Below are 13,893 nucleotides of genomic sequence, written 5' to 3' on the forward strand. Positions count from 1 at the left end.
GTCGTAGGTATCCCAGTATGGTAAGCTGGGTATGTTGTTATCGTCCTGGGTTACTGGCTTATTTTCTGTAGTGGGTGCGTTCGGAATTGCGTCACCGTTTGGGTCCCTGAAACAAGTAGATATAACTTTAATATAAAAAGTTCTTTTAATAAAAAAAAAACATCTGTTCAAAAAACTGCTTAGATTAAAAAGTGTTCTTCGTCTTTCCTCTAACTACGTTTTCAATCGATTACTCAATTCGCATCCGTTTCACAAAAAGTCACGTGAAGTGGCGTCGTTTTTTACTAAATATATTACGGAAAATTCACACAAGTTTTGTGGACATGTCTAGATTCTGTCTTCTGATTTAAATTTAATTTTTAAGCTCACAAAACATATTGTGAATTTAATATCGTTTAGTAATTATCATTATATATCAATAAACCATTTTGCAAAATATATTTTTTTTGTGAAAATACGTAAAAATACATAATTTTTAATTTTTTTTGTTAAAAACATTATAATGTGTAATGTATGAGCATTGTAGCCTTTTGTAGCTAAACGATTAGATTTTTACAAATTGTAAATTTTGGGTTTGTTGAAGGACTATTAGAGCTACAATTAAAAATATTTTTACAAGATATAGAGTGTCCCAAATTACTAGCTTTAAACGGAAATAACTTGTTTGATTTAAATGGAACACCCTGTATATTTTACGAGAATCAGATGCACAATTTAATTGTCCATCAAATTTTATCATAGAATTTTTACCTATCTCTTCAGGTTTTCGTAGAAAATGCATTTTCTTATAATTTAGACCCCATTTATCATACCCATGGAATATTGACATTTTAGATCGCTTTTAGAGGCGTACCAAATTTTCAAAGAGTACAAATACTAATATTATATTATAAAAAATAAAAAAAAAAACTGTTTAAATATCTTTTGTTAAAGATGACCAATTAATATGACCCCATTATTCAAATAAATTAATTGACTCTTTATGTTGATTAATAATAACTGCTCCAAATATGATACCCTTGGAGAAATGAAGCTAGTAGAATTTTACAAAGTTGAAAATATTTCAAAACCGGTAAGGTTTAAGTGTGATATAACTTAATTAAATTTACCTTTATTTCAATCGTAGAATCTAAAAATAGAATAATATACAGGGTGTTTCATTAAAAAAAATACAACTATAATATTTTTTACTTATTTGGGACACTCTATATCTTGTATGTTTTTAAATTGTATCTCTAATAGACCTTCAACGAACCCAAAACTTACAATTTGTAAAAATCTAATCGTTTAGCTACAATACTCTGTGTCATATAATGTGGTAAACAACGCTGTATATATTTTTTGTAAAATTACATATAATTTTTTCGGTGTATATATAAGCTCCTATAACGTTTCTTAAAGCCTTTTTTTGTATTAATCCTATTAAACCATTTTTAAATTAAACTTTATTAAAGCATCAAAACGTACACACATTAAAAAGAGGGGAATATTATCCCAAAAATAAAAATGAAAACCCGAGAGTGGCGATCGCTGCAAAATTTTTCATCGAAATAAATCGACTCGGTATTTAAGCCGCTCATAAACAGGCTCGTGCTGATGACGTGGAGCGATGCGTAAAGTGAATTACGTTTATTTACGGAAATAATAGGGGAAGATGGGGTAAATAGGGACGGGCCTCGTTAACGTCACATGACCCCGAGTGCCTAAACTATATTCGCGAGGTTATTAGGATTTGCGGGATATAATTATGAATTGAAGATGAGCATAATTTTATTATGAATCCATTCTATAATTATGTTACATAACAATAAGTTGTATTACATAACAATATGTCTTAAGGCTCCAGTACACGTTTGGCCAACTAGTTGGGCCAACGTGTACAGAACCACTTGGCGTTAATTGGTGATTGGCAGCCAGCGTTGGTTTACAAACCGAACGTTGTCGGTTTTTCGTGAACACATCAAAGGACCTTGGTGCGATATACAAAACAGCGTTTACACGTTGGTCGTTGGTTGAGACTTGTTTGTGTTTCGAGTTGCTATCGGAAGAAAGTACAGTACAGTACGTCTGCTGGATCTGTCTCTATGAAAGGAATAAGCTTTGGACTAAGCATCCAGCAATTTCTTTTACGCCATTTTTTTTAATCACTTTCGTTTGGTGCACCACCTTTCTATAAAAATTGAATGCACTGTACAAATAAATTGCCGCGGCTGCGATGGTTTCCACATCCATCCTTCTCGTCTATAAATGGCCAATGCAGACTGAGCAACTTTACCAACGTGTAAGCACTGTACGTATTTTTGGCCCAACTCATTGGTCCAACTAGTTGGCCAAACGTGTACTGGAGCCTTTATAAATATCGCTTACTTCCTACCACCAGCATCCTTTCTGCCGAACTTTTTGCTATTAAGGAATCACTAAGAGTAATCTCCAACCTACCTCCTTCCAAATGGATGATATGTTCAGATTCACTAAAAGCAATACAATGCCTAAACGAATTATCACCAAAACATCCTCTAGCCGTTAAACCGCTGGACTTGCATCACTCTTCAATATCTAAAGGTTCAACCGTGGATCTAGTATGGATTCCTAGCCATGTGGGTATAAGAGGTAATGAAGATGCTGATAAGATTGCTAAGACTGCGGCAAATGATGGAGATTTTATACCACTTGCATTTTCTATCTCTGAACTTAAACTTCTACATATGTCCACAATAAAAAGCGGTATCCAGGCAGAGTGGGAAGTGACCGGAGATTCAAATAAGCTATATGAATGTAAACCTCAATTCTTTCAAGTTTCTGTAGCTCGGTCACTGTCCAGAAGTGAGGAAGTCATTTGGAATCGGCTCAGGTTGGGTCACTGCTATTTCACCTATTCTTTCCTTTTAAAAGGCGACCCCCCGCCTAACTGATCTCATTGTGGCAACCAATTAACAGTGTACTACTTCCTAATAGAATGTCCCTCCTTCAATAACTTAAGACAATCATTTGGTCTGAATGGCGATCTGGCTTCCGTTCTTGATGCTAATAACCTACATTCTTTGTTCCAATTTATTAGGACATCGGGTTTGGGTTCATTAATATAATTTAATTTAACTTTAATTTGATCAATGCCGCTAAATGGCCCAGCAGCTGATGCGGTTTATATAAAATCCTTCTTCTTCTTCTTCTTGTATGATTATGTTAATATACAGAGCGAGCCACAATAATTGAAGTAGCTGCCAGTAGGGTTTCCGGAACCGGAGCTGTTTTTCGGAACCGGAAATTTCGGTACCGCGCCTTTTAGAAACCGGGATTTCCCGAAATAATATTGGTCAAGTGCGAGTCGGACTCGCGCACGAAGGGTTCCGTACCATTCATTATCTATACCAACATTAGACACTATATTATTATAAACTTTTTTTCTGATTTAGCTGAAATTTTGAATGCGCGTATAAGTAATTTAAAAAAAAATGAAGAAACACATAACTAAAAATTGTATTAATCAATAATAAATATGTAAAAAGTAAAAATAAATATGTAAAAATATGTAAAAATAAAAAAAAACGATTAAAAAAAGTCGCCTTGACCCGGATTCGAACCTGCCTTACTACAGCTCCAACGTCATATAGCAGCGTAAAGTCCTAACGCTTTAACCACGCGGCCACCGAGGATTTGAAAGATTCTATGTAAAATTCTTACTTAAAAGATAATGTTTAGTGAAAGTACTTTTATTATTTATAAACATTTATTTAATTCTGTTTTTAGTATTTTGTTCTTATAGCGGCAACATAGATACATTATCTGTAAAAATTTCAACTGTCTAGCTATAACGGTTCATAAGATAGATCTTTGTGACAGACGGACGGACGGACAGCGAAGTCTTAGTAATAGGGTTCCCGTTTTTACCCTTTGGGTACGGAACCCTATAAAAAATTTAGCTGACTGAAATTTCATATCAAGCAACATAAACCAACTTAAATGAATTTGAGACAAAATCCCTAAAATATTGAATTGAAAATGCAAATATTTATTAAAACATAAATGTAAAAAAAACGAAATAGAATGTAGAAAACGAAATGTAGAAACAGAATGTATAGTGAGAATCAACCTTTTTTATACGAAGAAAATCTCTGTATGAAAAAAACCATACGCTGAAATGAGAATTTCTCTACCAATCGTAACATATATATTTATAACACGTTGTGACATATCAATATAAAAGTAATAGCGTATCTTGCCATGACTTGTTGATTTTATATGATATCCAGTTTCTTCTTTCACAGACTCTATCAAAAAATAGATAAATTACAATGAAGTCTCTATAAATATGCTTTAAGTCTCTTAAATATGACGGAAAATTTCATTCTATGTATATAAACATCGATAAGACGCGTATGATAAAAACAAAGTATTAAAATTTGTTTAGCTTTGTTTTAAAAATATAATTGATAAATTGATGGATTAAAGATAGGTAATCTTTAAAAAAATATTTTATTTAAATTAATAATAAGTACGCATGTCATTAGACTTAAAAGTTTTTAAAGAAACAATCCCCAAGAAAAAACAATCTGTCTTTTAGTTTTCAGGACAGATTTTACTTTGCGAGTAGAATAAAATCCAATTAAATATAACAAGGAGAAGTTCTGAAATCTGAATGAGACAGTTTTATTAAGAGCCTTTAAAAATTCAGAGAAAAGAAAAATTCGGATTAGGCCGAACTAATTCAAGTCATTAGCAGAAATAAGTATTTGTGAAGGAAATGAGATTAAAGATGGCTCAGGTTTTCTGTTATCAGTGGCGCATCTAGAGATTGAGTCTGGGAGGGTAGTGTGAATATTCAAAAAGTACCAAATTTGAATTAAATTTTGCTTGAAGGTATTGTAACTGTGGAAAAAATCAACTTGGATTGTTTGATATTCTGTTTTAATTTGTATTATTGACTTTTGTAACAATTTTATTTTTTACCAAATTTTTTTTTTTTTTTTAAATATTTTTTTCTGGGGGGTGTAATTACACCAATTAGCCCTCCTGTATATTAATGCCCCTGTATAGGGTATTCTTTCTCTACAATTCTGTTTCACAATGTAACTCCTTTTCTAACTGGGAAGGGTCTATAGTTTCATAGTTGTCAGTTTTCGAAAGAAACCAGTACATGTATATTATTCGTATATATTTTCATTATATTGATTTTATGGAGCACTGTTCATTAAAATATTGTATCCCATGTTATAGGTCTTGTTTCTCTCTACAATTTCCAGTCTCACAATGTACTGTTTGTGTCCGGGAAGGGTTGATAGTTTCATAGTTGTCCATTTTCGAAAGAAATCAGTGGTACGTGTTTATTTGAATATTTTCATTTTATTGATTTTTATGGAAAGCACTGTCCATTAGAACGTTGTATCCTATGTTATAGAGCCTGTTTCTCTCTCACAATTTCCTGTTTCACAATGTACCGTTTGTGTCCGGAAGGGATCATAGTTTCATAGTTGTCGATTTTCGAAAGAAATCAGTACATATATACATTTTTGCATATTTTTCATTTTATTAATTTTATGGAAAGCATTGCTCATTAAAATGTTGTATCCCATGTTATAGGGCTTGTTTTCTCTACAATTTCCTGTCTCACAATGTACCGTTTTGTGTCCGGGAAGGGTCTATAGTTTCCTAGTTGTCGACTTTCGAAAGAAACAATTGTACCAACCACTTCTGCCTCTGGAGGGGTAATTACTGCCATTACCCTCCTGTATATGTGTGCCCTGTCTGTTGTGCTGGCATTTTTATTAATCTGAGGGTAATTAATTACTTCATTAAGTTTCATCATCTTTGTTGTCAACTACAATAACAAAAAGGGAAAACCCATTTAAAATGTTTAAATATTTCATCATGATCTTATAGATCTATTGTGTCCCTCCTTTCTTCAGTTATAACTCATCATACAGTCTCAGGGCTTTGCCAAAAGCCAATATCTGAGTTTGTTTTATAGAGGTTAGTTTTCCATCTCTAATATCAGCCGTACCAGACTATACTCAGACTGTAAGTAAGAAATAGGCTGCATGAAGGCGAACATTCGATCAAAGCGAGAACCTGTTGTGCCGCATTTAACTGCTAATCATCGTAGGACACGAACGATATTTGCTCAAGAACATCTTCACTGTGACGTGGATCAGTGGAGTCACGTCCTTTTTACAGACGAGTCCAGTTTTTGACTAAGTTATAATGATGCTCGGTGGAGAGTATACAGAAGACCGAATGAACGGTATCTGGACTAGACACAATAGTCAGAGAAGTAATTCATTTTGGTAGAGGTTCCTTCATGGTATGGGGACGTATAACTTTAAATGGGCCTACGGACTTGTACATGCCTTTCTAGACGGCATAATTAATGCTGAACAACATAGAGATGAGAACCTTGAACCATATGTTATTTTTATTTGCTCCTCAACATGATACCTTGAAGAGTCCAATATCACAATTATGGATTGGGCTGCTCTTATTCTATTGAGCACTTTTGGGACCTACTAAAGAGAAGATTACAAAGTCGTCCACAAGCAACAGATCTTCAAACTTCAGCAGAAAATCTTCGAGATGAGTAGAACACCTTTGCTTAAGAGATTATTCGGAGCCTCATACAGTCTATGCCAAATCGGTGTGCAGAAGGGCGTAGAAACTGCGGAGCAGACACACACATATTAGGAAAAAAAAAAAAAAATATCTGCTTCTACTTGAGAACACTTTAGTTTTATATAGCAGACACGCCTATTAAAACTGTTAACGTGCTGATAAACTTCCAGTTTATCAGTGTAAATTTTATTTTAAAAAGAACACGTTAATTTTACAGTGACTCTGAACTAGTTAGTTGTAAACTTTCCTCAAGCCGGAACGTCGTCTCTAACTCCCGTCCAATAAAGCAAAGTGATTTATATTCAGACCGTATTTTACCGAATTCCTTATTGTTTAAATGAAGAGAGCTAACTATGAACTAAATATTCGATGGGATATATTTTTGAGTAAAATAAGATTAAAAATTTTTACAAATATTCTAAAAATCTACAAAATAATATAGTTATTTTTTGTAAAAAAATTTGTTAAGAATTATCTTGACTAACAGAAAATTTGATATTTTATATGGGACACCATGTATATTTTTAATGAATTAAAAATAATTTAAAATTACCTTTCCTAAGATTCCTTTTCGAGATATAGAGTTTTTAAAAATTCGCCCACTTTGAATTAGCAGGCTTTGAACGACGCCGGCTGTAATGCAAAAAAATTCTTACTGTGAACAGCAATTAAAACGAAAATAATATATGCAATGAGACATGCAGAATTTTATAACAATTTAAACTATATTTAATAACATCAACATATTTAAACTATATCTAATAAAAATAACAATTATAGCAAACCAAGACATGAGATTTTGGTACAGGTGTTCCGTCTTCTGTTATGGACAGATGGGACCATTTTTGAACATTCCTCGCGGAATTTATTAACTCAGTGAAGGTGAAAGATACCCTCGCATCACTGCTAAATACTTCTAATTCTTGTCTAGATTATACGGGCAATTTTAAAATAAGAACCTTAATTCTTCCGCAAAGATAAAAATCCACTAAGGATAACAGGCACTAACTCCGGCGGCCTCGACGGCCAACGGATGAGATCTTGGTTAGCTAGTCAATTATTCTCAAAATTGGATGCAAAAATTTGCTGATAACTAATGAAAATATGTTTTCCATTAGGAGCAGATCATCAATAAGGGATCCAAAGCCTACTAGTTAAAAGCAGTGGCGAACTTAATAAAAATTCTCTATTTCGATGGAAAGGTAATTTTAAGTTCTTTTCACTTAATTAAAAATATACAGGGTGTTCCAAATAAAAAATCAATTTTTCAGTTGATAATTAGCTCTTAAATTATAAATTAAAAAAATATACTTAAACCATTAAATTCTACGTAAAAAAGTGCCTTGGAAATGTTTTCACCAGTAATACCACTAGAGGTCAAATTATTTCCGGAAATTTTTTCGAGCTCATGATTATTTTGAAAACTATTTTCTTCTTCATTTTCTAAAAGTATTCATGGAGCGAGAAAAAACTTCCGGATTTAATTTGACCTCGTGTGATATTCGGTAAGAAAATTCCACACCAAACTGTGTTTGAAAATCAAATAATTAAAATGTATTTTTCGATTTTTGGTATATTTTTAGCCTATAAACTGTTGATTTCTATTGATTGTAGTAGCTCAAAAGTGCCATTTTAAGACCTAAAATATTATATTCTTTCATTTTATAGTAACTTGGGCTTACTACAAGTGGTAGAAAATCATAAATTAATTTTTTTTTCGGAACGCTGCATGAACAGATTTACAGCGCGTCACAGTTTTGGCAGCAATTTAGACCTTTAAATTATTGACTTCTACTCGTTGTAGTTGCACGAAGACACAACACAACATCTCAAGACACAACACAATATATTCTTTAATTTTACATAAGTTTTGAGTAACAACAAGTGGTAGAAAATTGCTTTTTTGCATTTTTATTAACTTTTCATAAACGCTTTATTGGTATGGAATTCATAACAAGCGCGCAGCGTCAGCAAGCGTCAATCGTAAAAGGATGCGATCATCGTATTTTGACAGTTGAAAATATCAGAAAAACTCGCGTTTTGTTGTAATAAAGAATATTGTGCAGCTTGAAAAACCAACAAAATTTTTGTTTTAAAAATGAATCGGTTTGAAAATCATACTACATGCAAAATATGCGTGAAATTGTCTGATGAAATGATCAAACATCGTGCGATGACTTTTACCCGCATTAATAGAGGATTGTGGCTCCTACTTGAAGAAAAAAAATTTGTTTCGAATTGTTCACGAATATTTGCATCAAAACTACTCAAAATTCAAAGTGCTAAATGGAAAAAAGGTGAATAAAATAGTGTCTAAATATTATATATATATATATATATATATATATATATATATATATATATATATATATATATATATATATATATATATATATATATATATATATATATATATATATATATATATATACTTTTTTTTTATTTTCTTGAGATTTAGGTTCGAAGATTTGGTTAAGCTTTTCATTTGGTTTTCATATTTTTTATTTCATTTTTAAAGGAAATAACCAACTGTTTCTGTTAACATTACAGCCTTCATCAGTGTAGCTAGTGTCAAATCAAAATAGTGCCGAACATAATCCAAAAATTACCATAGAACAAATTCACAAACACACACACTACTGTGCGATTTCAGCCGTAGTCAACCATACATACGTGGATCGTTTTGGTCTTACGAATAATCATTTAAAAAAAAAAAAAATATGTAGCCATCCTCCGACAAGTTGATATTAGTTTTATTAATTATAGTAAACATTATGCTGTGTGTGTTTGTGAATTTGTTCTATGTAATTTTTGGATTATGTTCGGCACCCTGTTTTTGATTTTGACACTAGCTACACTCGATTAAGGCTGTAATGTTAGCCGAAACGTTTGGTTATTTCCTTTAAATATATAATATAAAAATATGAAAACCCAAATGAAAACTTAATCAGAGTTTTCCCGAACCTAAATCCCAAGAAAATTAAAAAAAAAAAAACAGAATATTTAATTACAAGGTTCAAGAACAATAAATCTTTCCAAGTATATATATATATATATATATATATATATATATATATATATATATATATATATATATATATATATATATGAATATATATATATATATATATATATATATATATATATATATATATATATATATATATATATATATATATATATATATATATATATATATTTCATTAGGACATAGACATTTAAGTCCTACATTTTCGCCATTAAGAAGAAAGGAGGAGTCCAAAGAATATAGAAAACATCTCAGTTTCTTGTAATTGAAATGTAGATATCAAAATTATCATATAAATAAATAAAACCAGACTCTCAAAAAAAAGATATTCTGTCATTATAAACGTCAAAAAATTTCCAGTATAATTCGCTCTGGGGCTCACAAGGAAAAAATTTTCACTTATAATATCACAAGAGCTTAATATTTTCGAAATTTTTTGAGGGCATCGAATATTTTGAAAAATTATCCCGAGTCGAAGACGAGGGATAATTTTCCTAAAATATTCGTGCCCGAAAGAAAATTTCCAGGAATAATTTAAGCTTGCTTGCGTGGTATTCGGTAAGAAAATTTCACACCTAAATTTGAAAAAAAAAAATATTAATCCAACATGACATTTTAAAATAATTTCAATTTGTTAATAATATTAACAAATATTATTATATTTTAATTAGTTACATCAAATGCTAAAAACTCAAATGGGTAATATTTCGCCCATATAGACATTGTAGTTCATTCACATTATGATTGTAGATCTTCTTTACCTTTTCAACTCTCAAAAATTTCCACTAAAGTTCATCGTGGCGCCTCGAAAAAATTTCCGAAAGATTTTCAGTTGTCATGGTATCTAGTCAACATTAAAGCATGTTATTGGTTGAAAAGTAGAGGTGTGAAATTTTCACTAAAATTTATCCGTTGCCATGGTGATTTGTCAAAAAAAACACGTTTTGAGTGGTTAAAAATTACAGGTGTGGAATTTTCACAAAAATACAACATTTTCCATAGCAAAAAGTTACAGCAATTTGTTAAAAATGCGCAATTTTGAAAAACACCCCGTAACTCGTAAACGGTAGCAGATATCGACGTGCGGTTTTCACCGTCATGTTTTTGATAAAAATTGAGCTCCAGACACCAATATTAGTTTTTGTCTATCTCCTATAGAAAAGGGTGTTTCCCTATAAAAGCGTCGAATTTGGCCCACCCTGTACACTAAATTCCGTACTAATTCATCTCAAAAAGCGCTCAGTAAACTGAGCGCTCTTTTGTTATATTTAATTACACCTCATTGTCGGCGAAAATTTCTAGAGGAAAACTAGAAAATCATCGTCGTCTTTCCGTAGTTCTCCAAATTCCGCCAATTTCTGCCAATTTTAGCGGCTTTTCCCCCAAGTCCTTTATTTCGACATTTTTAACGAAAGCAACACGAGCAGAAAGGAAAACCCGGTGAAATGAGGTAGACAGGTAGAGGGAAAAGTTGGATGAAAAGAATGATTTTTCCAACAATAGGTGAGAGCAAACTAAATAGAAAGGAGTTTGAACGATATTGGAAACGATGTGATTTAGTGGAAAGAAAATGAACAAGTGAATTTTGCTAGGAAAAATTGCAATTTATAAAGTATATCGAATTCTACGGTTTATTATTTATTGTCATATATAAATTGTATAGCTTAGGATGTTCAGTTTTAATATCTACTTGATAACAGTCAGTAGTATTAGACCGAAACATGTCAGTTGTATGCTCTACAAATTCAGATCGAACAATAATTTATTTATTGTAAATTACAAATTACCACCAAAGAGCAGATATTTCCTACAACCACAAATATGTTCATAATTTTCTCGTTAGTCTAACTATTCAACATTACTAATTGGATTGTAAAACTTGAAAAAAAATTTCTCAGAAATTTGCCGAAAATGCAAACTTATCCTACGTCAGAGAGAATTGATATGATTCTAATAGTTGGTGAATGCAGTGTGCATTCACCAATTAATAAAATACTTAAATGCTGATTTCATCTAGTCTGGTTTTTTTTATGGGGATATGTTAAAGACAGTGTTTACAAAACTCGACCAACTATTGTCGACAACATGAGAGAAATTATTGTAGCTGCTCTTCGAGGTAGAACTGCATATACTCCTTTAAAAATGAAAAGATCCTTTTGATAAGACAATCATTTTATGCAGTTTACAGGAAAGGAAGCATTTTTAGAATTCCATTTCATCTAGCTAATTTTTGTCATATAATTACAGGCTTATATCTAGTTTTAATTCTGTAATAACTAAAATATGTTTTAAACGTGTGTCTTTTTTATTACCGTTGAGTATTTACTCTACAATCTTTAATTTTTGTTAAATTAACAAAAAGTATGTCACAGCCACTCTAGATTTTTTCAAATAATAAAGATCTACTTTCGCAAAATCATAAAAATTAAAATATCTAGGAAAATCTTTGTCTGAGGAGTAGGCAACCTTAATAATATTTCGAGGATATATAAATTCCCCATTGAACACCGGAATAATATACTGGGTGTTCCATTTAAAATGAAGGAGTAACTTACTTTTAAAATTGACTAATATTCCAAATTAATTTTGTGTCACCCTGTATAACTTTTCGGGTCAAATTATTTCAATTTGGTTTAACATACAATGGTAATTGTAATTAAATATTGGGCTATACAGGGTAAATTAAAATTTAGATAGTTATCAAAATTTAAAATTTACTCTTCATTTTCACGAAATGTGAGCTATGTCAAAATCCTTAGATTTTAGGTACATGCCTCTTTAATAAAAGTCACCTTAAGCCCACGGCCACACAGAAAGCGTTTTTTGCGTTTTTAGCGTGAAGCGTCTTGAACGAGTAAAACAAAATAACAGGATTATATAGGAGTGGCCACACCAAAAGCGTGTAGCGTTTGGCGTGTCTCGCAAAAAACGCCAATGAAAACAAATCAGTTTGTTTTCTGTAGCGTCTTTAGCGTTTTCTAAGATGAGACCCCGTCATAGGCGGACGTTGTATTTAATAATACAATAAAAATAAATTAAATAGTATGAATTTTTTTCATTTTAGGGTATTATCTAAAAATATTTTTATAAAGAACATCTACTGTTTAAGAAATTTGAAGGAAATGTTTGAAAAAGTGTAGTTTGAAATGTTGAAAAAGTAATAAATTAAAAGAATATTTTCTTACGCGTAAAAAATAGTTTTTTATGCGCAAAACGTGTTTTTGTTTTCTGCGTAAAAAAAGTTTTTTTAAGAGAAACAAATAGTTTTGGCGCGTAAGAAATAGTTTTTTACGTGTAACAAATAGTTTTTTTACACGTAAAATATTTTTTTTGTGTAAAAAAGTTTTTTACTAGAAACAATAAGTTTTGACGCGTAAAAAGTTTTCTACGTGTAACAAATAGTTTTTACACGTAAAAATATTTTTTGCGTAACAAAGGTTTTTACCAGAAACAATAAGTTTTTGACGCGTAAAAAGAGTTTTTACGTGTAACAAATAGATTTTTACACGTAACAAATAGTTTTATACGCGTAAAAAAATAGTTTTCTACCAGTAACAAATAGTTTTATACGCGTAAAGAATAGTTTTTACGTGTAACAGTTTTATTCGCGTAAAATAATAAAATAGCTTTTACGTGTAACAAATGCTTTTACGCGTAATAATATGATTCACTTTTACAAAATTTGTATTAAAATATCAGTATTTTTGATAAACACGTGGACTGCTCACAAATACACGTCGCGTCACTACGTATTTCTAAGCCGTTAACACGTTTCGTTACAACGAGCTCGTGTGTCAGGGCCGTCTCACTAGCTCGTATGTCACGGCCTTCAATTTTTACTCCCAGCGCGCGTAAAGACCACGGCGTTTCGCTCCAAAATGTTTCATAAATCATGTCCTAAAATTGCATTAGCAACTAGAGATATTTACTATTCTATTATATAATTATAATTATTTATTATATTATATTATAATTATAACAAGTACTAACCACAACACTACAACATAAAAAAAAACTATACACATATACACTAAAATTCGTAAAATAAATGGCAAATAATAATTATTATTTTTACACACACCACTGGCACTAGATTGTGTTTATCTCCGAATATATGCCCCGGCCCGTCCACAATTCAATCCCAGCATCTTTTATCTTCGTCTCTTCATCGCTAACTGCGCCGATCCCGCCTATCTCTTTCTCACAGGATTGATTGTTGGACGGGCCGGGAATCCACGAACTTGCGACGTTACTAATTGACA

The 13,893-nt window shown here is 31.5% G+C and overlaps 1 protein-coding gene across 1 annotated transcript in view; it reads right to left on the reverse strand.

Annotated features, from left to right (window-relative positions):
• Positions 1-5: 5 nt before the first annotated feature.
• LOC115875371 (neuroligin-1-like) overlaps positions 6-13,893 on the reverse strand; it is a gene marked incomplete at its 3' end in the record, with an annotated part of 252,959 nt that continues 239,071 nt past the window's right edge. The window contains exon 10 of the mRNA XM_030890798.1: positions 6-106. Coding sequence (XP_030746658.1) covers positions 6-106 — 101 coding nt within the window. The remainder of the gene's footprint in view (positions 107-13,893) is intronic.

Source organism: Sitophilus oryzae, unplaced genomic scaffold (assembly GCF_002938485.1).
Source record: "Sitophilus oryzae breed Bouriz unplaced genomic scaffold, Soryzae_2.0 scaffold_1384_pilon_pilon, whole genome shotgun sequence".
In the NCBI taxonomy this organism is placed as follows: Eukaryota; Metazoa; Arthropoda; class Insecta; order Coleoptera; family Curculionidae; genus Sitophilus; species Sitophilus oryzae.